Raw genomic sequence first — 27,903 nt, forward strand, 5'->3', positions numbered from 1 at the left:
GTAAAGCCGCGGCGTTGCCGTGACAACCGAGTGACATCTCCGCTCCCTCCTCCCTCCGAGCATGCCCAAAGCGGCTCCGCTCTGCCCGGGCTGCACAGATGGGACCATGAGAGCCCTGCCCCACCAGCTCCCGGCCTTTGTGCTCGGGAGGAAGAGGAGGGAGAGGAGGGAGAGGCGGCCCCGCAGCCCCTGAGCCCCCCGGGACGATGCTCGCCTGCCTGGCCAGGGGCAATCTGCTGGACATCCTGCAGGAGGGATTCACCGAGGTAAAGCCACGTCCCCAGCTCCCCTGGCAGGAGGGCAGAGCGGGTTAGTGCGGAATCGTGCGGCAGAAAGGGGAGAAAACAGCGAGGTTCATCAGCGGGGAGCAGGAGTTGGTGGGGAGTTTGCGGCCGGTTTTACAGGCGGGGTTTGAGCTCTTCTCGCTGCTCTGCTGCCGTCCCGGGGAATAACACAAACCGTGGGGTCCTGGGGAATAACACAAACTGTGGGGTTCCGGGGAATAACACAAACTGTGGGGTCCCGGGGAATAACACAAACCGTGGGGTCCTGGGGAATAACACAAACCGTGGGGTCCCGGTAAATTGTACAAACCGTGGGGTCCTGGGGAATAACACAAACTGTGGGGTTGCAGTGAATAACACAAACCGTGGGGTCCTGCTAAATTGTACAAACTGTGGGGTCCTGGTAAATAATACAAATTGTGGGGTCCCGGGGAATAACACAAACTGGGGGGTTCTGGTAAATTGTACAAACTGTGGGGTCCCGGAAAATAATACAAACTATGGGGTCCTGGTAAATAATACAAACTATGGGGTTGCAGTGAATAACACAAACTGTGGGGTCCTGGTAAATAATACAAATTGTGTGTGGGGTCCTGGGGAATAACACAAACTTTGGGGTCCTGGTAAATAACACAAACTGTGGGGTCCCGGTGAATTGTACAAACTGTGAGGTCCCGGTAAATAACACAAACTGTGGGGCAGCGTTTGTTGTGTAAAATCGACTCCTCTGCTGAGGGATGTAAATCTGATTGATGGACTCACATTGCTTGGGAGAGGCAGCCAAAGAGCTGCTTTGGGGTTTTTCCCCCCGTCTTTTTCTGTAAATTGAATCCTCAGGGGACTGAAATGCAACTTGGTGGGGAAAATGTAATTTTTAAAGTGTTTTTATTCGCCTATTCTGCTAGGAGAGTAATGAATAATAAAATAAGGACATTCACAAGAAACTGCAGAGATGGGGATCCCGCGGCTGTGTGGGGACAGCAGTGGGACCTCCCTCTTTGGGGGGCGCAAAAAATGAGTTTTGTGGGGTATTTATGGATATTTATAATGCCTGGGCAGCCCGTGCTGGAGCACGATCTGCTGTCTGTGAGCTGAAAAGGGAGAAAAACCGGGGGGGATTTGCTGGAACCCCAGAGCTGCTGCTATTTTCTCTTTCACTTTTGGGTGGTTTTTATTCTTTCTTAAAGAACTGAATTCAGTTTAGTGTTGGGTGACTCCTCAGCCGTGCTGTGCCTGTTATGCACAGAAAATGAAAAACGAACCCTGGACATCCCTGCTGGGCTTCTCGAATCCGGGAAAACCAAACTGGGGGTGAAACCTGAGCCTGCCCGGGCTCCTGGGGCTGGAATCGCTCCATCCCCTCCTCCTCCTCCTCCTCACAGTGTCAGGCTCATTTTTAGCCAGCCAAGGTCTGGGTTTAGATCGAGCTCGTACTTCCTGTGCTCGGGGCAGCACAATTAGTAACTTATTTATTAATAACGGCATCAGTGATTGGAGTGAACCCCAGCGATGCTCAGTGCCTGGTCCTGGCTGGTTTTACCCTCAGCTGTGGAAGAAACTTCCCTGTGCCACCAGAAAAAAACCCCAGATTATCGGGATCTGTGCCTCCTCACACGCTCCAACAAAAGTAAAACTGAAATGGGTTTAGCGAGGGGAGGACCTGGGGTTTGCCAAGGCTCTGGAAATGAGCGAGGAGCTCTCACTCCGTTCTTGCTGCGATCACCAGTTCTGAGTCCTGCCCCGTCTCTGTTTGCCTGTTTGGGTGTTTATTTACACAGAAATTAACGTGGAATCGAGTCCCCATGCCCGGCGCTATTTACATTAAAATTAACGCGGAATTGAGTCCCCGTGCCTGGTGCTGACCGAACCCAGCACAGCCGAGAGCCTCGGGGAGGTTCCTTTGTCCCTTTGCCTCCTTTCCCCCCTCCCTCTCCGTCCCCTGTGACCGAGGGCACCCCAGCAGCCCAATTATCCCTAATTAGTGCTGGAGCAGGCAGCAGCATTGTCCTTCTGCGCTGCTGCTTTCTCCGCCATGCGAGGAACCCCGTCCTGCTCCAGGCGCCCCGAAATTGCTGAATTGTCACTTCGGGCCCCTTTATTTCCCTGTCCCCCCTTCCCTTTCAGAGCCAGAGCCCTGGTGGACGCTGTCACCTGCAGACATCTGAGGGCAGGATGGTTTTGTTTGATGTTGAGATGCGGCAAAGTCCCCCCGTGGGCATTAAAGCCGCTCATTAACGGCCTGCCCTGCCTTGAAGGTGTTTCCCTGCTGTTTGTGGGGAGTTCTCTGGCTCCCGGGCAGATAAATAACCCAATCCCACAGCTGGATGGGGCCCTGGGGATGTGTGGCTGCTAAAAGCAGGAGTTTATAATGAAAGGGAACCACAGAGAGGGGGCTCATCTGCTCTGCCTCTGTCCATGTGGCCCCAGCCTGCTCCCTTTCCTCGGGGAAATGCAGTTTATTTATGTGCTGACACTTCTGTCAGCTCTTGAGAACAGATGGGGCACAGAGAAATGTGTCACAAGTGAGCTCCGAGCTGCATCTGAACAACAACTCACCTTCTCTTTTTGGAGCTGGAGGATATTTCCTGTGGCAAACTTCGTGATGTGGCTGCCTGTGTGCACTGAGTCATCCAAAATAACTATTTTCTTCCCCCCCCCCTCCCCGAGATTATGTTGAACAAACAATCCATTCCAGAGAGGCCAGGGAGGCTTGCAGAGGTTGTTGGGCAAGCAGGGCAGGGTTAAATGCAGGCAGGGGGAAATCTCCCCCATTTCTGGGCTGCAGAGGTGCTGCAGGGCTGTTCTGCCCCTCGCCAGCTGTTCCATGGGGTTTGCCCCTGGTTCTCAGCCCAGTGGGTGATTCCTGCATTTCCCACTCCTTCTCCTTCACCCTGGCTGGGTGGAGGTGCCATCCTGCCTGTGAGCTGTCACTCCTCACCCTGGCAATGCCCTGGGGGTGATTTGGGTTCATTTCTCCATTTGGGATCATTCTCTGGGGTGTGACCTGGCCCTGGCTCTGTTCCCCTCGGGGCAAGGTCCTGAGCTGTGACTCCTCACCCTGGGCAATGCCCTGGGGGTGATTTGGGTTCGTTTCTGTATTTGGGGTCATTTTCTGGCTCTGCTGCCCTCGGGGCAAGGTCCTGATCTGTGACTCCTCGCCCTGGATGTGATTTGGGTTCATTTCTCTATTTGGGGTCATTTTCTGGTTCTGCTGCCTTTGGGGCAAGGTCCTGAGCTGTGACTCCTCGCCCTGGGTGTGATTTGGGTTCATTTCTCTATTTGGGGTCATTTTCTGGCTCTGCTGCCCTCGGGGCAAGTCCTGAGCTGTCACCAAAAGGTCTCAGCTGGGTGATGTCAGCACCAGGAGCTGGCACTCACCCTCTCCTGCCCCAGGGCTATTTATAGGATTAATAGGATTCACCATGGAGAGCTGGTTTGACTTCTGGCTCCCTCATCCTGCTCAGCCCCAGGGCTCCCTCAGGGGCGCCGAATGCTCCCAGGACACCCCAAGCTCCAGAGGTGCTGCTTCATCACCCCAGCTCTGCTTTGGGGTGAGCCTGGCAGCATTTCCCACCTTCCCCACCCTGCTAAAGCCTCGGGGCGGCCGCAGCTGGGGCTGAGGCAGCCCTGGAGCCTTTGCAGGGTGTCAGACCTGCCTGGGCTGCCCTGAAACCCCTCCAGGGCCCCAGCACCGACAGAAAACACAGCTGGGGCTCCCCACAGCTGCATTTACCCCCAGATGTGCTCCAGCAGACCTTGCCTTGCTCTGTTTTCAGTTTTGCCCCAAACCCTTGTGCCTGGCCAGCAGTGGGACTCCTCAGCAAGATTTTGCTGCTCTATAGGATTAGGGTGGAGCAGTTGGGATCAATCCCTGCCTTGGTGGCTAAGCCAGGCTGTTCCTTGGCAGGGTGTCTCTGCAGAGCAATTTGCACAGGAGCACTCCCAGACTTCTGCTTTTCACACCATTTTTTCCAGGAACAGGAAGATTATTGCAGCTGCTTTTTGGGTGGAAAGAGGAAAAAAGGGGGGTGGCACACACACACGGGAGTCGTGGCAGGGGGAATCCAAAATTCTGCGTCCTAAATGTGCCTTTAGGGCTCTCGCCCTGGGCCAGGGGGGCTCTCTGGGTGTCCCTCCCTGCCTGCAGATTTTGGAGTCCTGAGGAGCTGAGGCTCCTCTCAGAGCTGCCTGGGGATGGGGATGGGGATGGGGATGCTGCTGAAGGAGGAGCAATGCTCCTTTTCCTCCCCAGAGCACCAGGGGAGGTGTCAGTGCTTGGGCAGACCTTGGGCTCTGCTTGGAACTGACAGCTCAGGGTGAATCATGTGCTCCAAGGTCCTCTTTGCACTCAGAGCTCAGCTCCTTGCCAGTTTTTTTTTTCCTTTATTTTTTGCCTGTAGCTGGCACAGAAGCTCTGCCTGGGTGGGAAAAGGGCCTCAGGTACCTGCTGAGCATCATGTGAGAGGTGCTGCTCCCTCAGGATCTTACATTTGCATTATTAAGCCCTTTCACAGCTCAAAATTAATGAAATGCCAGGATTTAGGCACAGGTGGGAATGACTCCATCCTGCACTGCAAGCTGGGTGACTCTGGGATGGGCCATGGCAGCTTTTGGCTTTACAAGAAGTGAAAATCAAAGGGGCAGAAATAATTTAGGGAGTTTGGGTGGAATTTGTTCTTGCTGCTTACACTTAAGCTCCTCCTGTTAATGGGTAAAGAAAGAACTGAGGAAAAGGTGGAAAACTCCGCAGTCAGGAATTCCATGTCCTGCTGGAGGGCTGGGCACTCTGGAAACCAACACCTGCTTTAAATTATTACAGGTTTTATGAAGGAGAACTCCTGTGGGTGCTGTTGGTCATTCTGGCCTCACTGTGGTCATAACTGGGTGGTTTTCACTGTTGGATGCATCTGAATACATTGAAAACCCCGAATCACGTTCAAACATCAATTTTGAGAGGGAAACAAAAAATCTTTTGCTGCCTTTGAGAGCAGAGGGAATAATTTTCTTTGCTTGGGAGTTTGTCCTTTCTGCTTCCACAAAGGCCTCCTTGAACAACAACAAAAAATTAATCAGCAAACTGGAGGAAGGCTGGGTGGAAAATTACAGTCCCCATCTAATTAAGGTAATGTCAGAAAGCTTAGAAATCATCCAGGGCCTCAGCCTGATGCAATTGGGCTGCTGCAGACCTTTGGCTCAGGGCTCTGAGGGGAGGAACAGGGAATTCTTTTCATCCTGGGCTCTTCTCGCTGACCTGGGGCTTGGGCAGTGGCCACAACTGTGCCACAAAGGGGAATTGGTGTGAAGAGCCCCAAAAACCTCATCCTAGCAGGATGGTTCCCTAAATCAAACAGTAAGGATGGATTCCAGCTCATCAAAGCAGTGCACAAAGGGAAATCAGTGTAAAGAGCCTCAAAAATCTCATTCTAGCAGGATGATTGAGCCCCAAAAATCTCATCCTAGTAGGATGGTTCTTTCATTCAAACACTAATGATGGATTCCAGCTGATCAAAGCAGTGCACAAAGGGAAATCAGTGTAAAGAGCCTCAAAAATCTCATCCTAGCAGGATGATCCCCTAAATCAAACAGGAATGATGGATTCCAGCTCAGTGCACAGAGCCCAATCAGCGTAAAGAGCCCCCAAAATCTCATCCTGGCAGGATGGTTCTCTAAATCCAGTGGTAAGGATGGATTCAAGCTCATCAAATTAATGTAGAGAAGGGATCTGTTTCTAGAAGGAAACAGGGTCACAGGATCTACTGGAAGATGGCAGTGAGCAGGGCAGGCCCTCCTTGCTAGAAAAATGATTTTGTCCAACACCAAAAAGTGCAATATTTTAATCTCAGAGAGGTAAAAATTAACCTCATATATCCCAACCTGGAATTTACCCATGGAACTCTGCTGGGATGTCCTGTAGTCCCCAAGACCTTGCTTTAAAAACCTTCTCCTGCCCTGCAAGGTGTTCCAGAGTAAGACAAAAGCACCAAAAAAGCTCCAGCTCCCTTCAGGCACAGCTGCTGCTCTTCCCCATGGCAAGTACAGGTAAAAGGGGCTTTTTTTGGAACACAAAGCTGTGTTAATGTAAACAGGATTAAGCTTAGCTCCACCATAATCCTGAATAATGTGTGTTCTGTAGAGCACACCCCACACCAGGCTGCTTTTCCTCTGAAAAGTTCTGGGTTTGGAAGAAGTGTTGGTGAGGAGCTGAGCAGCCTGAGCCCGGAAAATTCCAAGGCTGGGCTCAAACCAAAGCGCAGGGGAAGCACGAGGGGCGCCATGGCTGTTCCCAGACCTTTTTTTGTTTCGGAATTTTGCCGGCTGAAGGGAGCTGAGAGCCGTGTGAGAGTGGGTGCTGGGATGCCTGCAGCCCCAAACGGGGGTGGATCCCCACTGGGGTGGGTCTGGGGCATTTCTGTGGGCAGAGCAGGCTCAGGAGGGTTTTGGTGGGGTGGGCAGAGCTGCTGCTCCCAGGCCAGGACCCGTCCCAGCAAATCTTTGTCCTGCCTGTGCTGGAAGTTGAATTCCTGGAGGATTTCCCAGGGGGGCGGCAGGAATGGTGCCCACCCAAGCAGCGAACCACGCTGTGGTTTGAAATAATATAAGAGTTTAAATGATATTTAGGGCTGTGTTTAAGCAGCTGCCTTGGGGCTTGAAACAAACAGAATCCTGGGGGGATGAAACAAAAAATATTTCACTTTTTTTTTGGAAGCCTGAATCTGTGGATTTAGAGGTGGAAGTGTGAGCACTGAGGGCTCATGGCTGTGCTGAAGGTGAAGGGCTGAAGGTGCAGCCCACAGTGTCCTTTGTTATTCCCCTGCTGATGGAGAAGTGAAGCATTTTGGACTCTCCAGCTTCAAAAGTTGCCCTTGGGGTTTCTGCTGAGCAGCTCAGGGGCTTTGTCCCTTCATCCCTTCGTGCATTTCACAGCACTTGGCCGTTTTTAGGTCACTTAACTTTTATTTCTGATAAATTTCCTTGGGAGGTTCAGTCACATGCTCCCCTCAGCTGCCAGCACTGACAGCTCCCTCTCTGGATTTCTGAGTTCTGCAGCAACCCAGGGCTCTTGCTGAAGTCCCTCAGTCTGCCAGGATTTTGGGTACAAACTTAGGAAATCCTCTTCAGTCCAACTGTCTGAACGTCTGCAGGAAAATCTGATGTTCAATGGAAAAAACCCAAAACCAACCAAGTGAGTCTGTAAACGAGGTGTAAGTCTGCAGGATTACAGCAGCCATGGGAGTGAAATTACTCTGTCCTGGTGCCATCCCAATTCCATTGCCTCAGAAGCCTCCTTTTAATGCTCATTGTTTAAAATGTAACTGCTCTGGGATTTAGGGATGGCTTTTTTAATTCTTTACTCATAATAACAGTGGCAACCTCCTCCTGCTTTTAAGAGATAGAGACTAAAATCTTGCCAAAAATTCTTTTTTTGTGTGAATGCACGAGGAATGTTCTGAGAGGAGGAACAGAAAACAAACTGCTTGGTGAAAGGGATTTTCCTCTAAATGAGACAGAAGTAGAAGAGCCACAGAGACTCCTCCAAAAACTGCAGATTTTCTGCAGCCTGGGAGGGGCTGTGTCCTTGGGGAATCAGTGCCAGTCCCTAAAATGATTAGAAAAATACAAAATAAAGACTTGTGGGGTGTAGGAGTGTCGAGGGTAGGACGGTGGGGATGGACGGAGATGAGAGATCTCTGCAGCCAGGGCTGGGAACTTGGGGTTTATTGCAAAGGGCCAAGTGCAGGGCCCTGCTGGGAGCTGCCAGGCACAGCTGGAGCAGGGCTGAGGGGAGAGAGGGGAGAGAGGATGAGAGGGTGAGAGAGTAAAAGGGTAAGAGCATAAAAAGGTAAAGAGAGAGCGGGGTTCCCATTACAGCACCATAAATCTTCTTGTGTGTTGAATATTCTAATTCTCACTGACCAATCTAGTACAACACACAAATCCTACAGCATTTCCATGCAGCCTATAAGAATCATTACATCACCATCCTGTGTTACATTTTAAACCCTATAAACTCCTCTTTGGGCCCCTTCTGCCAAGCTGCAGGGTCTGCTCTGCCCCTTGGGCCTGTCTGCAAGCAGAGGGTGTTGTTCCATCAAAAGGGGATCACCTTCAGCAGCCACACCATTGTTTTCCAGTTGTTCAGTAACTGAGGGATCTCAAAGCTTGCTTTCATTTCAATCTCGCTTATAGTTTCTATATTCTCCAAATCTTTTGCCAGACAATCATATTGATGAGGCTTTCCTGTTTGATCTCCCCCAGCACTGGGGGAAGAGGGGCATTGCTGGGCATTGCTGGGCATTGCTGGGCATTGCTGCCACTGCAGCAGGAGAAGCTGCAGAGCCCCTCCCCAGGGCAGGCCAGGTCTGCTCCAGCAAAGATGGATCAGATCTGACATCTCTGCTCCCTTTTGTGCCAGAGCCCCCAGGGCAGCCCCTTTGAGCCCCCCAGGCTGTGCTGAGTGAGCAGAGCTGCCTCCCACAGCTCCAGGCACCTTCCTGAGCCAGCCACGGGTGATCCAAGCTGGATTTCCTCTGTCAGGATAATTCAGAGCCAGGCTGTGACCAGACTGTGACTTTGATGGGCTCCAAAAGCATCAGCACTGCTGAGATCATATGGAATGGGGGCTTAAAACCTGCTGCATGGGCACAATCATGGGGAGCTTAGTGAAAAGGGAGCTAATCCCATCAATGGATCGGTTTGTTTACCCTCCATGTCCCACTGCAGCCTCTGCAGCAGCCCTGCAAGGGTTACAGAGAGGCTGCAAAGGGAAAGGGCACCGGGATCTGCTCATGGCCTTGGGGTCATTTGTGCCAGATCACAGGGTCCTCAGGGTGATGGGGAACCTGAGTTTGAGTTTCCCTGGTCTGAGTTTGAGTTTCCCTGGTCCAAATTTGAGTTTCCCTGCTCTGAGTTTGAGTTCCCCTGCTCTCTCCCACCCACAGCATCTCTCCTGAGCTGCTGGCCAGGCCCCTTCCTGGCTCCCATGCCCCAAGGCAGCTTCCCTGTATGCAGGAATAGAAACTGGGCCACTGGAAGTGCTGAGGCAGCTCCCAGGATGTGGAGGGGCTGTACAAGAGTTCCAAAGGAGCCACACTGGGAGTGTTACAGAGGGAGGCTCTTGTCTCTCCAGGAATCCTCCCCTGCTTGTCCTGGGGTTGTTAAATGAGCAGGCAATTGTTAAATTGTTAAATAACTCAGGGTTGCCTGCTCCTGCACGCTGGGTTCCTGCTCTGGGGGTGAGCAAACTCCCAAAGTGAGGGGATGACAGCGCTGGTGTGGCTCCAGTGCAGGTGGAATGCAAAGCTCTGGGGTCAGCTCCAATTTAGATGAAAAGCAAAGCTCTGGAGTCAGCTCCAATGCAGATGGTGAGAAATGAACCCCATTTATCTCACAGATGCCATGCAGAGCTCTGGGGTCAGCTGTGCCAGCTCAGGACTCCTCTCCTGCTCCCTCCTCCCAGGCTGAGCTGCCCCAGGCAGGCAGGCTCTGGGGTGACACCTCTGCTCTCTGCTCCCCAGGGCAGGGACTGAGATCTGTGAAAATCGCAGAGAAAAGCGAAATCCCTGCAACGCAAACGTTCTGGTTTCTGTTTCAGCAACAGCTGCAGGCCTATGTGGCCTGGGTGAATTCCCAGCTGAAGAAGAAGCCAGGGGTGAGGCCAGTGCAGGACCTGAGGCAGGACCTGCGGGATGGGGTCACCCTTGCCCTGCTCATCGAGATTGTAGGTCAGTGCTGCCATCTGGCCCTGTTTATCCCCTCAGCTCTGGCTCTGGCCTGCAGGGCTGCCCTGGCTCTGGCATCTGTCGGGCAGATGCTGCTGGGGGTGGCAGAGCTGGCTGGGAAGGAAAACAATCACAAATCAGATCACAAATGCAATTCCATTACAGCCCTTATGGTTCAGAGGCCGTTGGAGCAGATGGGGAAGGCTGGCAGGGGCACTGGGAGCTCCACGGGGCTGGCATGGAGTTGGGGGTGGTTTCTGGGAAGAGTGACCTGTTTGCTGATGGCATTGGGCAGGGGGACAGGGAATGGGGCTGCAGTGAGTTCATTGTGCTCACTGCTCCTTCCTGCTCCCACTCAGCCCCTGCCCCAGTGGGGGACAGCTCTCCAAACTCCTCCCTGGTGGGGCTGTCCCGCTTTGGCACCAGCTGAGCCCCTTCCATGGAGCTCAGTCCTTTGGGAAGAGGCAGCTCCAGCGTGGGTGCCTCAGGGGGCCACAAATCCTGCCAGAATCCAGCCCCCAAACCCTGCCATCATCCCAACACAGCCCCAAACCCAGCCACTCCTGCTGCTGGTTCTTGCTAAGCTGGACCAGCCACTCCTGGTGCTGGTTCCTGTTAAACTGGGCCAGTCACTCCTGGTGCTGGTTCCTGTTAAACTGGGCCAGTCACTCCTGGTGCTGGTTCCTGTTAAACTGGACCAGTCAATCCTGGTGCTGGTTCCTGTTAAACTGGACCAGTCAATCCTGGTGCTGGTTCCTGTTAAGCAGCTCCAATCAATCCTAGTGCTGGTGTTAAGCTGGACAGTTACTCCTGGTGCTGGTTCCTGTTAAACTGGACCAGTTAGTCCCGGTGCTGGTTCTTGCTGAGCAGTTCCAGTCACTCCTGGTGCTGGTTCCTGTTAAACTGGACCAGTCAATCCTGGTGCTGGTTCTTGCTGAGCAGTTCCAGTCACTCCTGGTGCTGGTTCCTGTTAAACTGGACCAGTCAGTCCTGGTGCTGGTGTTAAGCTGGACAGTTAGTCCTGGTGCTGGTTCCTGTTAAACTGGACCAGTTAGTCCTGGTGCTGGTTCTTGCTGAGCAGTCCAGTCACTCCTGTGCTGGTTCCTGTTGAGCAGCACCAGGAGCCCCATGCAGGACCCAGCCACGAGACCAGAGCAGTGCCAGCAGTGCCTCTGGCAGTGCCCAGAGCTCCAGCTCTCCTCTGATAATGCCCAGAGCTTCAGCCCTCCTCTGATAAAGCTTTTTTCTCTCCCTTCAGCTGGTGAGAAGCTGAGTGGCATCGAGCCCAACCCCAGCAGCCAGCAGGAGATGAGGGAAAATGTGGACAGAGTCTTGCAGTTCGTGGCATCCAGAAAGATCCGCATGCACCAGACGTCAGCTAAAGGTGTGTGGCCCTGGGAGGGGATTTCAGCTGCTGAAATCCTGGTTTTGGCTTTGTTTTCTATCAAACAGGTCATTTATGAGTAAATTCATGTGTCAGTTTGTGGGGCAGTTGGGGGTTTTTGCCCCCTCTGGTTTAGTGAAGTTTTTGGGTTAAAAGATAGGGAATGCAGAGAAAAAAAAAAAAAAACAACAACTTTTTTTCTTGCTACTGAGCACTGAGAAGGCCAGGCAGTGGTGTAATGAAAAATACAGGCTTGGAATCTTTCACCGAAAGGACACATAAACCTGCTAGAGTGAAAGGAGACATGGAAAAAAATATTTGTGGTTCACTGGAAGCCATGGGCTGGAAACAGAGAGGAGACACAAGGCACAATCACATGTCTGTGGCGTGGTTTAGTCAGGACTTTGAGCAGCTCTGACTAAATTGTTTTGGGAAATCTTGGTCTGGGAGAGTGGCTGATCTTTGCCATGACATCAGTGTGCTGGAAAACACTTGTGTGATCTCACTGAATGTCATTAATTTACATTTACATTCGCAGGGTGCTGCAAACAGCTGATGGCACCACTGGAGAAATGCATCGCTGTTCTGCCTTTAGTGTTTTAAAAAAGAGAATTCTCTGCCAATAAAGTCAGTGGCAATCCTCAGTAACTGCTCTGCCCCTGAGTGAGCACTCAGTAATTATGTGTCCAGTAATTAACTGCTGGAAATGGCCATGAAGGGAGGCTCAGGGCTGTGCTGTGGAGGTGGCAGCACTTTGCAGTGCCCTGCACCACCAGGGCTGAGCTGTGGCCCCCAAAGTGAGGAGATGAGAGCACTGGTGTGGCTCCAGTGCAGATGAAATGCAAAGCTCTGGGGTCAGCTCCAATGCAGATTGTGAGAAATGAACCCTATTTATGTCACAGATGCAATGCAAAGCTCTGGGGTCAGCCCCAATGCAGATGAAATGCAAAGCTCTGGGGTCAGCTCCAGTGCAGATTGTGAGAATGAACCCTATTTATGTCACAGATGCCATGCAAAGCTCTGGGGTCAGCTCCAGTGCCACAGATGAAACACAAAGCTCTGGGGTCAGCCGTGCCCAGCTCAGGACTCCTGTTCTGCTCCCTCCTCCCATCCTGAGCTGCCCTTGCTGCCTTTCCCTATCTCCATTTCTCCTGCAGCACCCACAGCTCTGCCAGCACCCCCGTTAACCACCCACCCAACCATTTGCATTTTGCAGATATCGTCGAGGGCAACTTGAAATCCACCATGAGGCTGATCCTGGCCTTGGCTGCTCACTTCAAGCCGGGCTCTGGCAGGGCCGGCTCGGGGGGCAGGGGCTGGGCAGCGCCCCCGGGCCGGCTCCGGCCGCGCTCGGCCGCCGCGGTGGCACAGGGGGCAGCGGCCGCGCTGGCCGATGTCCGGCAGGATGTCCAGCACTCCGGCCGGGACCTGCTCCGCCACAGGCACAGGTGAGGCTCAGAGGTGACCTCATTGCTCCCTGTTCACAGGGGTCCCAGGGTGAGGGGACAGACCAGGACCTGACTCCATGGTTCAGAAGGCTTGATTTATTATTTTATGATATATATTATATTAAAACTATACTAAAAGAATAGAAGAAAGGATTTCATCAGAAGGCTGGCTAAGAATAGCAAAAGAAAGAATGATAACAAAGGTTTGTGGCTCCAACTCTCTGTCCGAGCCAGCTGGGCTGTGATTGGCCATTAATTAGAAACAACCACATGAGCCCAATCCCAGAGGCACCTGTTGCATTCCACAGCAGCAGATAACCATTGTTTGCATTTTGTTCCTGAGGCCTCTCAGCTTCTTAGGAGGAAAAAAATCCTAAGGAAAGGATTTTTCAGAAAATTTTTCTCCAAAAGAACAATAAAGCACTGGAATGCTCTTCCCAGGGAGGTGCTGGAATCACCATCTCTGGATGTGTTTAAAAACAGACTGGGCATGGCACTGGGTGCTATGGTCTGGGTGAGGTGTGAGGGCACAGGTTGGGCTCGATGATCTTAGAGGTCTCTTCCAACCTCATCATTCTGGGATTCTGTGAAGGCTCTTCCCTGCTTATGCAAGCCTGGGTTGGATTCAAATGCAAAAGAAAATGAAAACAAATGTATTGCAGCCGGGGTCTGTGTACAAACCATGAGCAGGACATCAGGATGTTGTACAAGTCCTTTCTGGTTCCTCCACTGCTCATCCCACTGCTCCAGGCAGCTTCTGAGTCCTGGGGGTGCTGAAAATCCACACACACGGGGAATAATGCTAAAAATCCCATTTTCCCATATGCCAAAGGTGCTGTGGGGGTGACAATAACAATAATAGCAGTGACATTTAGCTGGGAGCCAGGTGCTGGGGCTGTGCAGGGTTTCGTTTACACAGCTGAAGGTCATTTCCCATTTGATACTGGCTCGAGGGAGCACCCATGAAACAGTCTGGAAAGGAGGCTGAAATGGTAATTTTGATTGAAAAATGAAATGGTAAAGGTTTCCCTGGCGCAGACCTTGGAGTTCTTCAGGAAAGCCAGTCCTTGTGATGCTTCCTTGCATTCCCAGAGCTTTTGGAGTTTTCTAGTCCCAGAATTAGGGATGAGTTTACAACAACAAGGCCTGTTTGCCTGTTTTCCCTTAAGAATATGGGGACCCCTGATAGGAAAATTGGCATTTTTCTGGCTGTCTCCTCTCCCTTGCCCCCTTTTCCTCAGCTCTCCTCCCTTCCTTTTTGGAGAGAGAAGGGTTAGGGTTAGAACTCCAGCAGCACCCAGGTGAGGCTCCCCTCATTTTGTGACTGTCACCCCCAGGAACAGCAGCGTGGATGAGGAGATTGAGAATCCCTGCTGGAGCGTGCGGGCGCTGGTGCAGCAGTACGAGGGGCAGCAGCACGTGCCCCTGGAGCCCCACCCTGCCAGGTGAGCAATTTTATTGCCAAGGTGTCTCCTCTCCAAGATGCCGCCCTGCCAGGTGAGGAATCTTATTGCCAAGACGTCTCCTGTGCCTGACATGGCCTAAAGTGCCTGCTCTCCTCACCAAAATCCGCTCGGGTCTGATGGAAAAAGGCATCCCTGGCTGGTCTGGAGGGTGAGAGCTCAGGAATCAACATAAAGCAGCTCTCTGTGAGAAAATGCAGCCAAAAAGGGGCTTTTGAAGGAAAATTACTCCAGTGAGGGAGCTGATCCAGCATGGAGAGCTCTGTAGTAAAGGGAAGTCGCTCCCTTTTCCCCCAGAGAACCAGAAACGACCCAGAAGAGCCAGAGCTGAGTTACTGAACCACTGGAACTCCCTCTGGAGATGGTGCTGTGCTCCAGTTAATCTCATCTGGAGCAGATTCCAGGGCAGGGCTGCACGTGGGGAGCTGCAGCTCTTTGCTTCAGAGCCTCCCACTGCCACTGAAAGCCCCAAACTCTGATTTTCCGTGTCCTTCCCCTGCCTGGGCTGTTCCCCGAGTGCCTCCCTCCCGTTGGTGTGGGAGTGAGGAGCTCATTTGCCAAGGACAGATTGCCACTGACAGCCTCTCAGCAGGCAGGACGTTTCCCCAGCGTTTCTCAGGCCAATTTTTACGCTCCACAGCACCAATAATTCTCCGTGTACCTGAAAATTAAGGTTGCTTTGCCCAGCAGAGGAGAAAAACACAAGAGTTTGTGTTTATCCCCCAATTGTGCTGCGTGTCATTGAGAGTGTGTTTATAAATAGACTTTTGGAGGAGTGTGGGGCTCCCGGGGAGGCAGTGCTGGAGCAGTGCCTCCACATGATGTCAGCAGTGTGCTTTTGAGGCCAGTCTGCCAGGGGGGATGTAAAACTCTGCTCTTGGCAGCGGCATTTCATGGATAATGCCACAGGAGCTTGGCTCTCGAACCGGGAGCCTCAGCAGTGCCACATCCTGCTGCCTGCTCCCATCCCTCCCTTTAAGGGAGATGGAATATTTGATGCATTCTTCTGCCCCATCAGGTGGCTGCTGTTTCTTCATATTTTGGTATTTTGGCGGTAAACCAAAATCTCTCTGCACATCCTGCGTTTCTATTTTATTTTCCCCCGCAATGTCACGGATTCTCTGGTGATGTCATTGCTGATAGGGCGGAACACAGCGAGAACCTTTCCAAAATGATCAAAAACTGGGAGAATTCTTCCCCTCCAGCTGCTGGGGGGTGTCTGTGCTGGCACAATTCTGCACGATGAAAACGAGCTGCGTTCCCTTCCCTCGCGGGGAGGAATGTGCTTAGCTCAGTTCGGAGGACAGCCTGGGAGGAACGAGATGCTTTTTTTATTGGTGAGAGACGTTACTGAGTGCAGCGACCCCCTCCTCCAGCCGGCTGGGGTGTCCCGGGGCAGCATCCCCGGCCCCTTCCCCGCTCCGAGCCCTCCCAATTCCCAGGGACGGCAGCGCAGGCTGCCGAAATGATTCATGGAAAAATCTGCCCAAAATCAGATGATTCCCAGGCTGCCGAGCCCCTCACCCATCCCTCTCCGTTTCCCCTCCCCTTCCAGCAGCATTCCCTCCCCCACCCCTGAGCCAGGCATCTCGGAGAAAGCTGTGCCTGCACAGCCCGTGTGACAGCAGGAGGGAGAGGAGAGGGAGAGGGAGAGGGAGAGGGAGCCGTGCCTGGGGCTGGGGAGAGCCTGGGCACAGCCTGCATCCCTCTGGAAGCTGGGAGAGCATCCTGAGCAGAGCCTGCATCCCTCTGGAATCTGGGAGAGCAGCTTGGGCAGAGCCCGCATCCCCCTAAAGCTGGGACCCTGGAAGCTGGGAGAGCATCCTGAGCAGAGCCTGCATCCCTCTGGAATCTGGGAGAGCAGCCTGGGCAGAGCCCGCATCCCCCTAAAACCGGGGAGAGCAGCCTGGGCAGAGCCCGCATCCCTCTGGAAGCTGGGAGAGCAGCCTGGGCAGAGCCCGCATCCCCCTAAAGCCGGGGAGAGCAGCCTGGGCAGAGCCCGCATCCCCCTAAAGCCGGGGAGAGCAGCCTGGGCAGAGCCCGCATCCCCCTAAAACCGGGGAGAGCAGCCTGGGCAGAGCCCGCATCCCTCTGGAAGCTGGAAGAGCAGCCTGGGCAGAGCCCGCATCCCTCTGGAAGCTGGAAGAGCAGCCTGAGCAGAGCCCGCATCCCTCTGGAAGCTGGGAGAGCAGCCTGGGCAGAGCCCGCATCCCCCTAAAGCCGGGGAGAGCATCCTGAGCTCATCCCGCATCCCCGGCAGCGCACGGACCCCGCGCCGGCAGCGGCTCCTTCCCTCCCCCGGCGGCTCCTCGGATGCTCGGCGGCACAAGGAGGGCGGGATGGGATGAGAAACACCCCCGGCAAGCCCGGAGCCTTGTGATGAAAACAAGCGGCGGTGCAGCTGAGCAAAATGCAGCAGCAGCGGCGGGAGGCGAATAACCTGCGAGGGAAAGCAGCGGGAGCCACGGGCAGGCTGCAGAATTCCCCCCCGGCTCCCGAATCCAGCCCGTTCCTGGGGGCTGCGGATTCGCCCCTCAGCCGGAGGAGCCCCTGAGCCGGTTGTTTTGGGGGTGTTTCCGTGTGTTTCTGCTGGGAATCTCCTCGGCACTCGGGCTCGCAGAAATTTCCCCCGGAGTTTGGCAGGAGCTGAGCCCCGGGCAGTGAAGAAGGGAAGGAGGAATGAGCAGAGCCGGGATCCTGCGGATTCTGTGAGGCCACAGCTTCAAGTGGGATCATGGGAGGGAAGCAGGTCAAATGGTGAGCGATTGTGTGCATTGTGATGGGTGTTTATTAAAATTCGGGGCATTCAGGGGCTCGTTGCTCCGAAGCTGGGCTGTGCTGGAGGATCTGGGGCTCAGGGGAGGCAGGATGTGGGTTAAGGAACCAAGTGGTGAAAGGAATAAAGTGGAGCAGTTTGCATCATAAATCTCTCTTGGAAAGCTTTCATTTCCCAGCCCTCGTTCCTGCATGCTTTAATAGGAAATTGTTCTGCACTTTTAAAGGCGTTGCATCAGCGGCTGTTTCGTACCCTGATGGCTCAGACTGATACAGAACCTGGGCAAGTGTTTGCAGCATTAATTGGGTGATGCAGAAAGCAACCTGACCTGTGCTGCTGCTTCAGCTGCCTCTGGCCCTGCCACTGTGTGCAGCGTTTGGGAGGTGGTTGTGAATGCTGGCTGGACCCAGGGGCCTTTGGAAATAGGAAAACCCCCTGGAAAGGGTCTGGGCATGTGGGAATGCCTCAGGAAATGTAAATCTGTCTGTGCTGGGGGGACCTGTCCCCACCTGTGGTGCCTTTTCTTGGCTTTGGGCTGTGGATCCAGTGCTGGGAGAAGAGGATGTGGAATGTTATTTCCAGGCTTGTTTTTCACCCTGCTCATCCTTTTCCCTTCCCCTGTCTCACCACCTTCTCTCCCATCTGTGCCTGGTGGTGTTTTTCTGGGACAGCTTCTGCATGGATGAGAGCCAGCAGTGCCTCGGGGTGAGGGCAGGTTCAGAGCATCAGCTGGGAACAGGAGGGAGGGAATTCTGAGATCTGTTCCTAGAAAGAAGTGAAATCCCTCCTGGAGCTGCTGGCCATGTCAGACCAGCTGGGCTTCCTGCTGGCATCTGTGTTGTGCGAAAGTTCCATCCTTTCTTCTGGCCCTTGTTACATAATGCAATCCCAGCAGAACTGCCAAATCAAGCCATAAACAGCATTTAAAAAAATCAAAAAAAACCCCATCATTTTATGCCATGCCCCCATTCAGCAATGAGCAGGAGAAGGGGCTGGTTTGATATTAAATTGATATTAAATTTGATATTAAAAGTGTGTCTAATGAGGGACTGCTGTGATGGATTTGGAATTCCTGGAGGTAAATCCTGGAGCAAAGCCAGGTGGCTGGGAGCCCTTTAAGCATCATGGACACACCTGAAAGGACTGGCACTGTCCCTGTGGGACATTTCCATTGGACATTGATTATTCTTTCACTTTAACTCAGGGGAAGCCTGGGCCACAAAAATCTGGACTCAGGTCTGTAATTTGAATGAGGAGAGGCTGTCCTGGCCGTGGGAGTGGGGCAGGCAGGAGCAGCAAGTCATTTCCATCTCTATTGCAGGGCTTGTCCCATTCTGTGGGAGCTGTGGGAGACGAGCAGCAGTGCTGGGAAGATGCAGGGAGGGAGCTGCTGAAGCCTCTTATTTTTCTAAACCTATTATATTATTTCCACACTGTTTTTCTTTTTGTTCCCTGCCCTTTGTTTCTGTGTTGGGGGAGAATGAAAAATTAACTCCTGCTCACACTTGCAAGGATTAATTCCTGCGACTTTCGGGGTACATTGAATGGGTCAGTGAGCTTCAGCCACCTTTTGATGTTGTCTGGGAGATGCACTTAGGAAGAATTTCTGAGAAAAAGATTGCTTGAACCTCCCAGTCAGCTGAGACGGCTCCTGTGAAAATATGTGGGCACTTCCAAGAAGTTTTAATCGAAGAACACGAGTGAGTGGAATCTGCCTCTCGAATATATTGGGATTTAAAGTTGGAATGATTAATCTGAAAGTTCTAGAGCCAGAGATGAAGCCAGGGTGGCTTTTTGTCCAGCATAAGGCTGGCAGTAAATGACTCCTCAGTGTGGTCCTACCCCTGTGTGAGAGTCTGAGATCAAAAATTTACATGTTCAGGCTGGGTTGTTAAAGGTTTCTCTGGGATGCAGATAATTCTTAGATAAAAGTGAATATGGAGAAATGCTTGTTCAGAATTAGTGCTGATTAACATAATCCCCACCATCTAAAAGAGCTGTTCCTGCCTTGCTCTGCAGCCTGACTTCACCCAGCCCTGTGCACAGCGCAAAGAGCGAATCCACTGTAGCCCCCTCGGAGGAGAAGGAGAGGCTTGTGATCCTCCAGGCTGAAGAAACAGAGCCTAGAGCAGGTAAACCCTTGGGATTGTTCTGTGTGATGGACTGGAAAAGCTCCCCGGGGACTGCAGTGCTGCCTCCAGGGTGTCCTTGGGCACTGAGGGATGCTCTGCAAAGCCCCCAGGTGCTTCTCCCCCTCTGTCACTGTCCCCAGTGCTGAGCTTGGAGCTCTCCCGCTGCCGTTACAAATGGAGTGTGTGTAGCACAGCTTGGATTGCCTCAGGAATGAGGCAGGAATCCTGGGGGCAGCTGGGCTGTCAGCCCTCGGCCCTGCTGGGCTGCCAGCAGCACACCCAGCCCCTCTCTCCTGCAGAAGAGGCCCAGGCTCACTCCCAGCCCGAGTGGCAGCCGGGGAGCTCTGGGTCCTACCTGGAGAACTCATGGGAGGAGCAGCTCCTGGAGCAGCAGGACCACCTGGAAAAGGAAATGGAAGAGGCAAAAAAGATGATTTCGGGTTTGCAGGTGAGAGATTTCTCTTCTCAGAGAGCGCTCCCTTCCAGGGTCACCCAGCCCTGCATCAGTCAGTCCATGAGCTTGGCTGAACCTTCACATTTGGCACATTCTCCCCACAATTCTTCATTTCTGGGGTCTTTCCCTCGCTTCCCCTCCCTGCCCCTCAGCCCGGTGTGTGTCTGGGGAACAGAGCCCCTTGATCCATATGGTGAAGGCACTGAACTCTCTCAGAGCATCCCTTTCTGTTTGTGCTGGGAACCACAGTGGCTTTGAATTGTAAATATTTATGTGGCAGTAAACAAAGCAGAGATTGTGCGAGGAGCACAGGCAGCTGGGCGGGCACTTTCCCAGGGGACAATGGGCAGGACACAAAAGAGTCACCAAAAAAAAAAAAAAAAGAAAAAAAATTCCTTGGTTGACTGGTAAAATCCCTGCATTTTGTGCCCACTGGGAGCAGGGACAGGAGGGACTGGCACTGCTGCCCCCTCATCCCCTGGGAGTGGGGAGAGGCAGCTGATGTGGCCAGGCAGGAAATTGGATTTGGTTCATCGATTTTCCTCCTCTTACTCAATAATTGAGAAGCCTCAGATTGTGACAGTTTGGTTGAAATATTGGGGATCTGATGCACGCACACCCTATAAGGTGCCAAAGCTGAGACTTCACTCCCTGGAAATCTGAGTTGTCCTTGTTTGGTTCTTTCTGTGGGGAAGAGCATGGGCTGACAGATACCTGGGAGAGCTTTGTCAGGGGATAAATCTTCTTGTTCATTCCTGAAAAAAAAAAAAAAACCAAAAAACCCCTCATTTTTGAGGGGAATAAATCAGCAGAAATGGGAAATGAAGCTGGTTAGGGACTGTTGATAGGAGTGACTGCTGGCCAGAGCTGCAGCTCACCTCTTTCCCTTTGAAATCTCTGAAAATGAGATTTTTTTTTCCCCCCTCTTTATCTCCCCAGGCTTTGTTGCTCAATGGGTCTTTACCTGAGGATGAGCAGGAAGGGTCCTTTGAACTCTCTGAGCGTGGAGCCTGCCCTGAGGAGCAGCTGGTGAGCACAGCCCTGGACCCACCTTTCCCTGCTGCAGCTGCCTTTTGGCCTGCCCTGCCCCTGCTGCACAATAACCACGCTGACATTTTGCATTCAGATCATCATCCGCAGCCGCCTGGACCAGAGCGTGGAAGAAAATCAAGATCTGAAGGTTAGAGGGTGACAGATGGAGGGGGGAGAGAGGTTTTGCAGATTGTTCCACTTGATTTTTTAGGGGAAAACGGGGTGGGGATGAAGCAGGGTGGGCAACATGATGGGTAAAGCTGGGAATATTCTGTGAGGGCTCCAACTCTGGAGGCTTGGGACCAGTTCTGATGCTGGCAGAAGTGTTTGATGTTGGCCTGAAGGAGAGATTTGGGGGACTGGGCAATCGTTATTTTCTTTATTATTTTATTATTATTTTATTTATTATTTGTTATTTATTAATATTAATATTTATTATTATTATTATTATATTTATTATTTATTACTATTTATTATTTATTATTTATTAATATTTATTATTATCTTTATTATTTTATTATTATTTTACTTTAATAACAGAGCTCAGCTCTTTGTCATGTTTGTAACTCACTAACATTTCTCAGGCTCTTGGATCTGTGGGAAGAGGAGGGATGTGCTTCCTCCTGCAGAGAAAACACCAGCTCTGCTTGGTTCTGAAGGGGTTAACAACACAAGGTGCTGTTTAACCAAATTGTGTTGCATTTGCAGAAGGAGCTGCTGAAATACAAACAAGAAGCTCGGAACCTCCAGGGAATAAAGGTGAGGAAAGGGGCATTTCATCAAAAATGAATAGTAGTGCTTTAGGTGAGTAGGGCCAGCAGGCACCACACACCTCTGAGGAACCTCAGACTGTGGAAGGAGGAGTATTGGGGGATCCTGTGGTTCATTTCTGAATTTTTAGGCAGATGTAAGGAGCTGGGTTTCCAGTTTTCTGCTCTGTCTGTAAGACTGTGGTCGAATATTCCCCTTTTTCTCTATTTCCCCCTGTTTCTCCTAAACAAAAAGAGGCATAAATTGGCTGGCTGGCTCTTTTATTCCCTTCTCTCTCGGAGTACACATCCAGCAGCATTGGCCCAGTGAACTCATTCCTGCCAGCACAGGAAAAAGAGCCTGGGGTGTCCCTGTCCTGGCCAGAAGCAGCTCAGTTTGTGCCTCTGGAGTGCTAACACTGCTGATCTCCTCCTGACAGAGGCATTTTTAGAGCTGCCTGTCAGAAGGGAGCAAACAGCAGTAGCTGTGCAAGGTGCAGCTCTGGGTGAGTGAAAGGTGCAGAATTAGTGCTGACTTTGGCCTCTGCAGAGAGGATTTCACTGCACAACTGGGTCACGCTCAGGCCTTAAGGCTCCCTGTGTCCTGGGCTGATCTTGGCCTCTCTGTGCCCTCGGGATGAGTGGCTGGGGCAGGAGCTGCAGGGCTCAACGCCCTCCAGAGCTGTTCCTGTCCATCACAGCCAATATTCATCACTTCTGGAGAGGGAAATTCAGGCTGAAGCACAGAAATCCCTCTGTGCTGGTGGCCAAAATGTTGGCAGGGAAATCACTTTTGGCTAAGGGAGAGGCAGGAGGGCTGAGAGCCCCTGGCAGCAGCTCAGGCCTGGGTGGCCACGGGGTGTTGTGGCCCCTGAGCCCCAGGGAGGGGTCCCTGTCCCCCCTGCCCTCCTGCAGAGGTCACCTCTCCCCAGGACGCCCTGCAGCAGAGGCTGCTCCAGCAGGATGCTGCAGTCCTGCAGCTCAAGCAGGAGCTGCTGAGAGCCAACATGGACAAGGAGGAGCTGCACAACCAGAACGTGAGTCACTGCTGCTGCTGAGGTTGTTTTGGGGGGTTGGTGGCCCCAGGGGTGGCTGCAGCAGAGATTTCGGGGTCGTGGGATAGTGAGCACGCAGCCAGAGGTCTCTGCACAGCACAGGCTGCTCACAGCCTGCTGGCCAGCTCTGAGGCTGGACATTCCTGACCTCCACTCCCACTTCCTGTCCTCCAGGACCTTCAGCTGGGACAGGGAGGGGCTTTCCCTGATGTTTTCAGTGCTGTTGCATTTGTCCCTCCTCGTTCCCTGGCTTAGCAGGTGGCACCTGCCCCGTGCAGGTCTCTGTCCGAAGGTGCCACCCTAAACAGCAGCTGCCTTGACCTCTGTAGGTTTCTGGTCACCCTTTAGCACAAGGGGCAGAGGTTTTCACTCTCTGGGAATATCTGCCTCACACCTGGCTGTTACTCCTGCAGGCTGACCTCCAGAGGAAGGTTGAAGAGAGAAACCGGCTCCTGGCAGAGTACAAAGTAATGGAACCTCTTCCATGGGGGTTTGGGTGGATCTCCAGTTCTGGCAATGGGATTGTTCTTTCCCTGGCACTTGGACAGCCCTGGGAGGGAGCCGTGGGAGCCAGGGGTGTTTGCAGTGAGGTGGGGGGATCAGAAGTTCTTTGCATTCCCCCCACAGCTTCCTGCAGATCTTTAATTGTCGTGGGTTTTGGTGGTGGCTGCTGAGTGTCCAGCACTTGTGCAGAGGAGGGTGGGTGACCTGTCTGAGCTCTGATCCCTGGGGAGTCTGTGTGCTCTGGGACAGCTGTGTGACCTCAGCAGCAGGTCTTTGGCCAAGGGGACTTTGGGCAATAAAAACCTGATTGATCTCGTCCAAAAAAAGCTCTGACACTCAGCTCTAACAACTGGCAAAGCACACCCTGCGTGAGCCACCTGATCCTGGCACACGACAGGGCTTTCCCTGCCATGGGAAGATGACAGAGCCTCCCTCCTGCCCTGCTGATTCCCTGCACCCTGTGTTGCAGAAGGAGCTGTGCCAGAAGGAGCGGCACCTGCAGCAGCAGCAGACCAAGCTGGATGAGATGCTCAGGCAGCTTTCTGAGGCCAGCTACCAGCAGGTAGGGAGAGCTGGGCTGGGCTGGGAGCTGCTCTGGCTGGCCCATGGGGTGCTGACCCCTCTGCTGCCCCTCCACAGGTGGATTTGGAGCGGGAGCTGGAGCACAAGGAGGCCCTGCTGGCTCACTGCATGAAGAGAGAAGCTGAGGAGGTATGGGAGCCTTGCTCCACACCTGGGCTGCTGTTTGCCCAGCACCCTGCAGGGACCTGTCTCCAGAAACCCTCCCCTTCATCCCAGAGAGGTCTGGCTCCCCTTTCTCACTGACCAAGGCAGGGAAAGGCCCCAGCACTGAGCACTCTGGCTCAGCCTCTTGGCTCAGAATGCTCAGGGATGAAAGCCAGAGGCTTTCTCAGCTTCCAGCTTCACCTCTGACCCTGGCAGTGGTTAGACCACAGCTCAATTTACTTCCTCCTTTTCCTGCTGACCCTGGTTTTGAGTCTTTCCACCTTTACGTGAGGAATCAGGTCTGTGCTGTGAGCAGGAACTCCCTGCAGGCTTTAGGGAGTGTCTTTACCTGGGAGAAGATGGGAGCTTTATCCCTGATGTGGAAAGCTCTCATTCCCTCTCACTTTGATGTGCATAAATGTGGATTTCTGGGGAGGTCCTGACCCTCCCACATCTTCCCCTGCCCAGGTGATGGCTTTCAGCAGTCACAGTGCCCAGAGCAATGGCTTTCTGCAGCCAGCAGGAAAAGGAGCAGCTCCCCCAGCCCACCGAGGGGTAAGTGCCCCTGAGGGCTGCATTCCCAGCCACACACCCTGGAACTCTTCTTTCATCGCGAGAGGTTTCCCCTTGCTGGGGAGGCAGCCCCGGGCTGGGGTCAGCTGTGCTGTTTTGGGCAGACCAGTGACCTGCAGCTGGTGCGGGACGCGCTGCGCAGCCTCAGGAACAGCTTCAGCGGGCACGACCCGCAGCACCACACCATCGACAGCCTGGAGCAGGGCATCTCCAGCCTCATGGAGCGCCTGCACCGCATGGAGACGCACAAGAGGCAGGACAGGAGGGTAAAGGCTCCCCTGGGCGCTCAGCTCCTGCCCCTCACACCCTCACACCCCAGCCTGGCTCTGCCTGCGAGGTGACACTCTGTTCTTCTGGTTTTGTGCCCCAGGTGAGGGGGAAATCACCAGCAAGCAGAGCAACCAACGAGTGCAGAGACTCCTGGCCTCCCAAATCCAGTAAGTGCCCGGCAGATCCTGCCCTTCCACTGCCAAATCCACTGCTCAGTTCCCAGGTGTAGAATCCCCTTGGGAATCTCCCCCTCCGGGATCCTCCCTGGGGCAGAGCTCCCTGCAAAGGGAAGAGACACATGTTTATGGCTGGTTTTCTGTGAAAAAAAAAAAAAAAAATCATCCACCATCACAGCGCTGCTCTGGGCCTCTTGGGCAGTGCTGCAGCACAAATAAGCACGGCAATCACTGGGAAAAGGGATGTCATCCCAGCTTTCTGCTGCTGGGCACCATCTAGTGGGGACAGAGGAGTGTTTCCTGCTCAGTGTTTACTGCCTTTCATATCCACAGAATGAAACACCACATTTCCTTTTTAAACACCACATTTCTGTGTGTGCAGAGTATTCTCTGCATAAAAGGAGCCTTAAAACTGTGGAGTTCAGTTCCTCTGTTTCAGCTCTTGGGGGGAAGCAGGAAACAAGGCAGGACCTGGGGAGAGAAACACAAATGGACAAATTAAAATCCATGCACCACCATCCATCCTGGCCAGCAGGAACGGGAAGCTGGGGAGGGATAATGATGATAAGGGATGATAATCAGGGAGTTGCTGCCTTGCAGAGCTGCCTCACTCTCAGAGCACGCCTGTGATGAGCACCAGTGCCTGCACCAAAGTGTTGTACTTCACCGACCGCTCCCTCACCCCCTTCATGGTCAGCATACCAAAGAGGTGAGCCTGGCCTTCCTAAGCCTCCTGTGCCCCTAAAACCAGCACTCTGATTTCCTGGGCATGCTCCCAGCCACCACAGGTTTGCTGTGCTTTAACTGGATTTCATGCTGTTGGCTGGGGAAGATTATCTGCAGTAGTCCCTGAGCTTTGTTTTTGTGTTTTGTATTTGCATTTATTTCCCTTGCAGGTTAGGGGAAGTGACTCTGAGGGATTTCAAGGCAGCCATCGATAGGGAAGGAACCCATCGGTACCACTTCAAAGCCCTGGACCCAGAGTTTGGCACAGTGAAGGAGGAGGTAAAAGTGGGACTGGCCTTGGGATCAGTGTCAGCACACAGCCCTGGGGACCATGGTCACCTCACTTTTAAGCTAATGAAATAGTGGATGTTCCCCCAAACAAAACTGTCTGCTTTCCCAGCCGTGGGTTAAGCTCCTGTTGTGCTAAAATATTTTCATCCTCAGCAAAAGCAACTCCATGGATGTGGTTGTGACTGCCTGGGAGTTGCAGAGCCCCTTGGGCAAAGCCAGCCTGTGACACAGCCCAGGGACACAGCACAAATCTGGGCTGCAGGTTTTATAAACCCCATTGCAATGGAAGAGCCTGTATTAAACGTACAATTTCTTCCTTTCCGCTGAAGGTTTTTCAGAGAGAGCTCTGTGTGTGTGGCATCGTTCCCTTTGTGTGCTGCAGTGCAGCCCTGTTTGTGCTCAGGCTGGTGGGGGTGTGGATTGGATTCATCTCAGGTTATTGGGACAGTTCTTGCTTCACAGATTGATTAGGGCAAGGGCAAAGGGTCACCCTCTCTGGGGACAGGCAGCAGCAGCAGCTGGAGGTCGTGGTCTGGCTCAGAAAAGCCGTGATTCCTGTCTTTAGTTTACCTTTAATGTCAAAAAAAACGGCTGACAATAATCCTGATATTCATTGGTTAATGAGGCCTGGTCTGTTATTTACCTAAATTGTGAAAATGTGACTCATACCTCAGCCATCACTGCCATGTGTTCCCTGGATTATTTTGGGAAATCTGAGCTAGGATTTGACTTCATGCCCCTGATGCCACTCACACTGCAGAACCCTGTCTCCAGACCCCAGACATGACTGAAATACTTTATTTTTTTAATTTTTTTTTTGGTAGGTGTTCCATGACGATGACATCATTCCTGGCTGGGAGGGGAAAATCGTGGCCTGGGTGGAAGAAGACCATGGGGAGAATTAATGGATCTTTCAAGCCCTGTTTCTATGGAAACCTGTGACTGTCTGCAGAGCTCAGAGAGTGACCAAGGAGCCCAGGTGCTGGGAGGAGGCCAATTCAAGCTGCCAAAAAAGAGCCTCTGCGCCAGCCACGGGTGGTGCAGGCTGTGTGCATGGACAGCTGGCACCTGAGTGCCCGTGCCCGAGGGCAGCTGCTGTCCTGAGGCTGCAGGGACGGCTCTGTGGAACAGAAACACCCGGCTCAGCCCTGCCAGCAAAACCCTGGAGGCCTTAAGGATGCTTTGCCCCCTTCTCCTCCATCCCTGCAGCGTGTGCTGCGGGCTCAGCTGGGCATCTCCTGTGCTGGTGTCACAGAAAACTGCACTGATGGTGAAAATGTGAAGCCTTGCCTTCATGGAGAAGAGGTTGCTGGATTGTGGGAGCTGAAGCTGGACCAGCTGTTGTCCTGCAGGAGCAGAGTGACTCTGTGGACACTGCAGGCTGACCAGACCTGTTCTGGGTGAGGGAAGAGTCCTCTGGAGGGTTGATGCATGGTCTGAAACAAAGCTGAACAAACCAACCTTTCTCCCAAACTCAGGCTCCCTCCTTCCAGCCCTGCCTTCCCCACTTCCCAAAGCTGTTCCCATTTCCGAGGCTCTCGGGGTTTGCTCTGCAGCTGTGGGGACTCTGGGATCTTGGTGCTTGTTTGTTTGCTGAAGGATTTCACGGGTGGGGGAGCTGCCATCAGCTGCTCCCTGAGGTCTTTGCACCCCCTGTCCTTGCTGAGCCTCTGTCCCTGTGCTCCTGCCCTCTCTGCTGTCACCCCCTGTGCACAAGCATCCCCTGCTGCTGTCCCCACCGCCAGGGCCACCAAGCACTTACCCACACCAGTTCCTTGCTATGCTGAGTCCTGAAGGATCAGGAAAGAACTGCTGGGGAAAGAAGAAGCCCTACAGTCCCCCAAGGGTGGGTTTTTCCCTTTGGTTTGTGTTTTTTTTCTCTACGTTGCCCGTGGGCTTGGGAGGTCAAATGGGCTCTGCTCCTTCCCAGCTCCTGTGGGACTGTCTGTGTGTGCTGTGCATGAGGCTGGAAAAGGGGGCAACCTGGTTTTACTGTTTTATATTAACATGTCCTTTTGTAAACCTGTTCTTGAAATTATTTTGTACCGATTCACATTTGTCTGAGGACTGTGGATATTTTTATACTAGTGCAAGTGCTCTCTGTATATTTCTGCACGCATTATACTGTGTTTTACTCCTTT

At 52.8% G+C, this 27,903-nt stretch overlaps 1 protein-coding gene across 2 annotated transcripts; it reads left to right on the forward strand.

Annotated features, from left to right (window-relative positions):
- On the forward strand, nucleotides 1-27,903 carry LOC118700393 (dixin-like). Of its 2 annotated transcripts, XM_036404849.2 has the most exons (20): nucleotides 1-266; nucleotides 9,877-10,006; nucleotides 11,262-11,387; nucleotides 12,604-12,835; nucleotides 14,173-14,280; nucleotides 19,094-19,206; nucleotides 19,506-19,654; nucleotides 20,600-20,689; nucleotides 20,787-20,840; nucleotides 21,401-21,451; nucleotides 22,374-22,478; nucleotides 22,910-22,963; nucleotides 23,470-23,562; nucleotides 23,640-23,711; nucleotides 24,195-24,281; nucleotides 24,404-24,565; nucleotides 24,670-24,736; nucleotides 25,346-25,454; nucleotides 25,642-25,750; nucleotides 26,587-27,903. In XM_036404849.2, the coding sequence occupies exons 1-20, from the start codon at nucleotides 207-209 to the stop codon at nucleotides 26,665-26,667; spliced, it is 2,052 nt and encodes a 683-aa protein (XP_036260742.1). In that variant the 5' UTR covers nucleotides 1-206; the 3' UTR covers nucleotides 26,668-27,903. The 2 variants fall into 2 exon arrangements, with proteins under 2 accessions (XP_036260742.1, XP_036260743.1); XM_036404850.2 differs by lacking the exons at nucleotides 1-266; nucleotides 9,877-10,006; nucleotides 11,262-11,387; nucleotides 12,604-12,835; nucleotides 14,173-14,280 and adding an exon at nucleotides 15,676-17,055.

The sequence above is a fragment of the Molothrus ater genome, chromosome 22 (assembly GCF_012460135.2).
Source record: "Molothrus ater isolate BHLD 08-10-18 breed brown headed cowbird chromosome 22, BPBGC_Mater_1.1, whole genome shotgun sequence".
Taxonomy (NCBI): Eukaryota; Metazoa; Chordata; class Aves; order Passeriformes; family Icteridae; genus Molothrus; species Molothrus ater.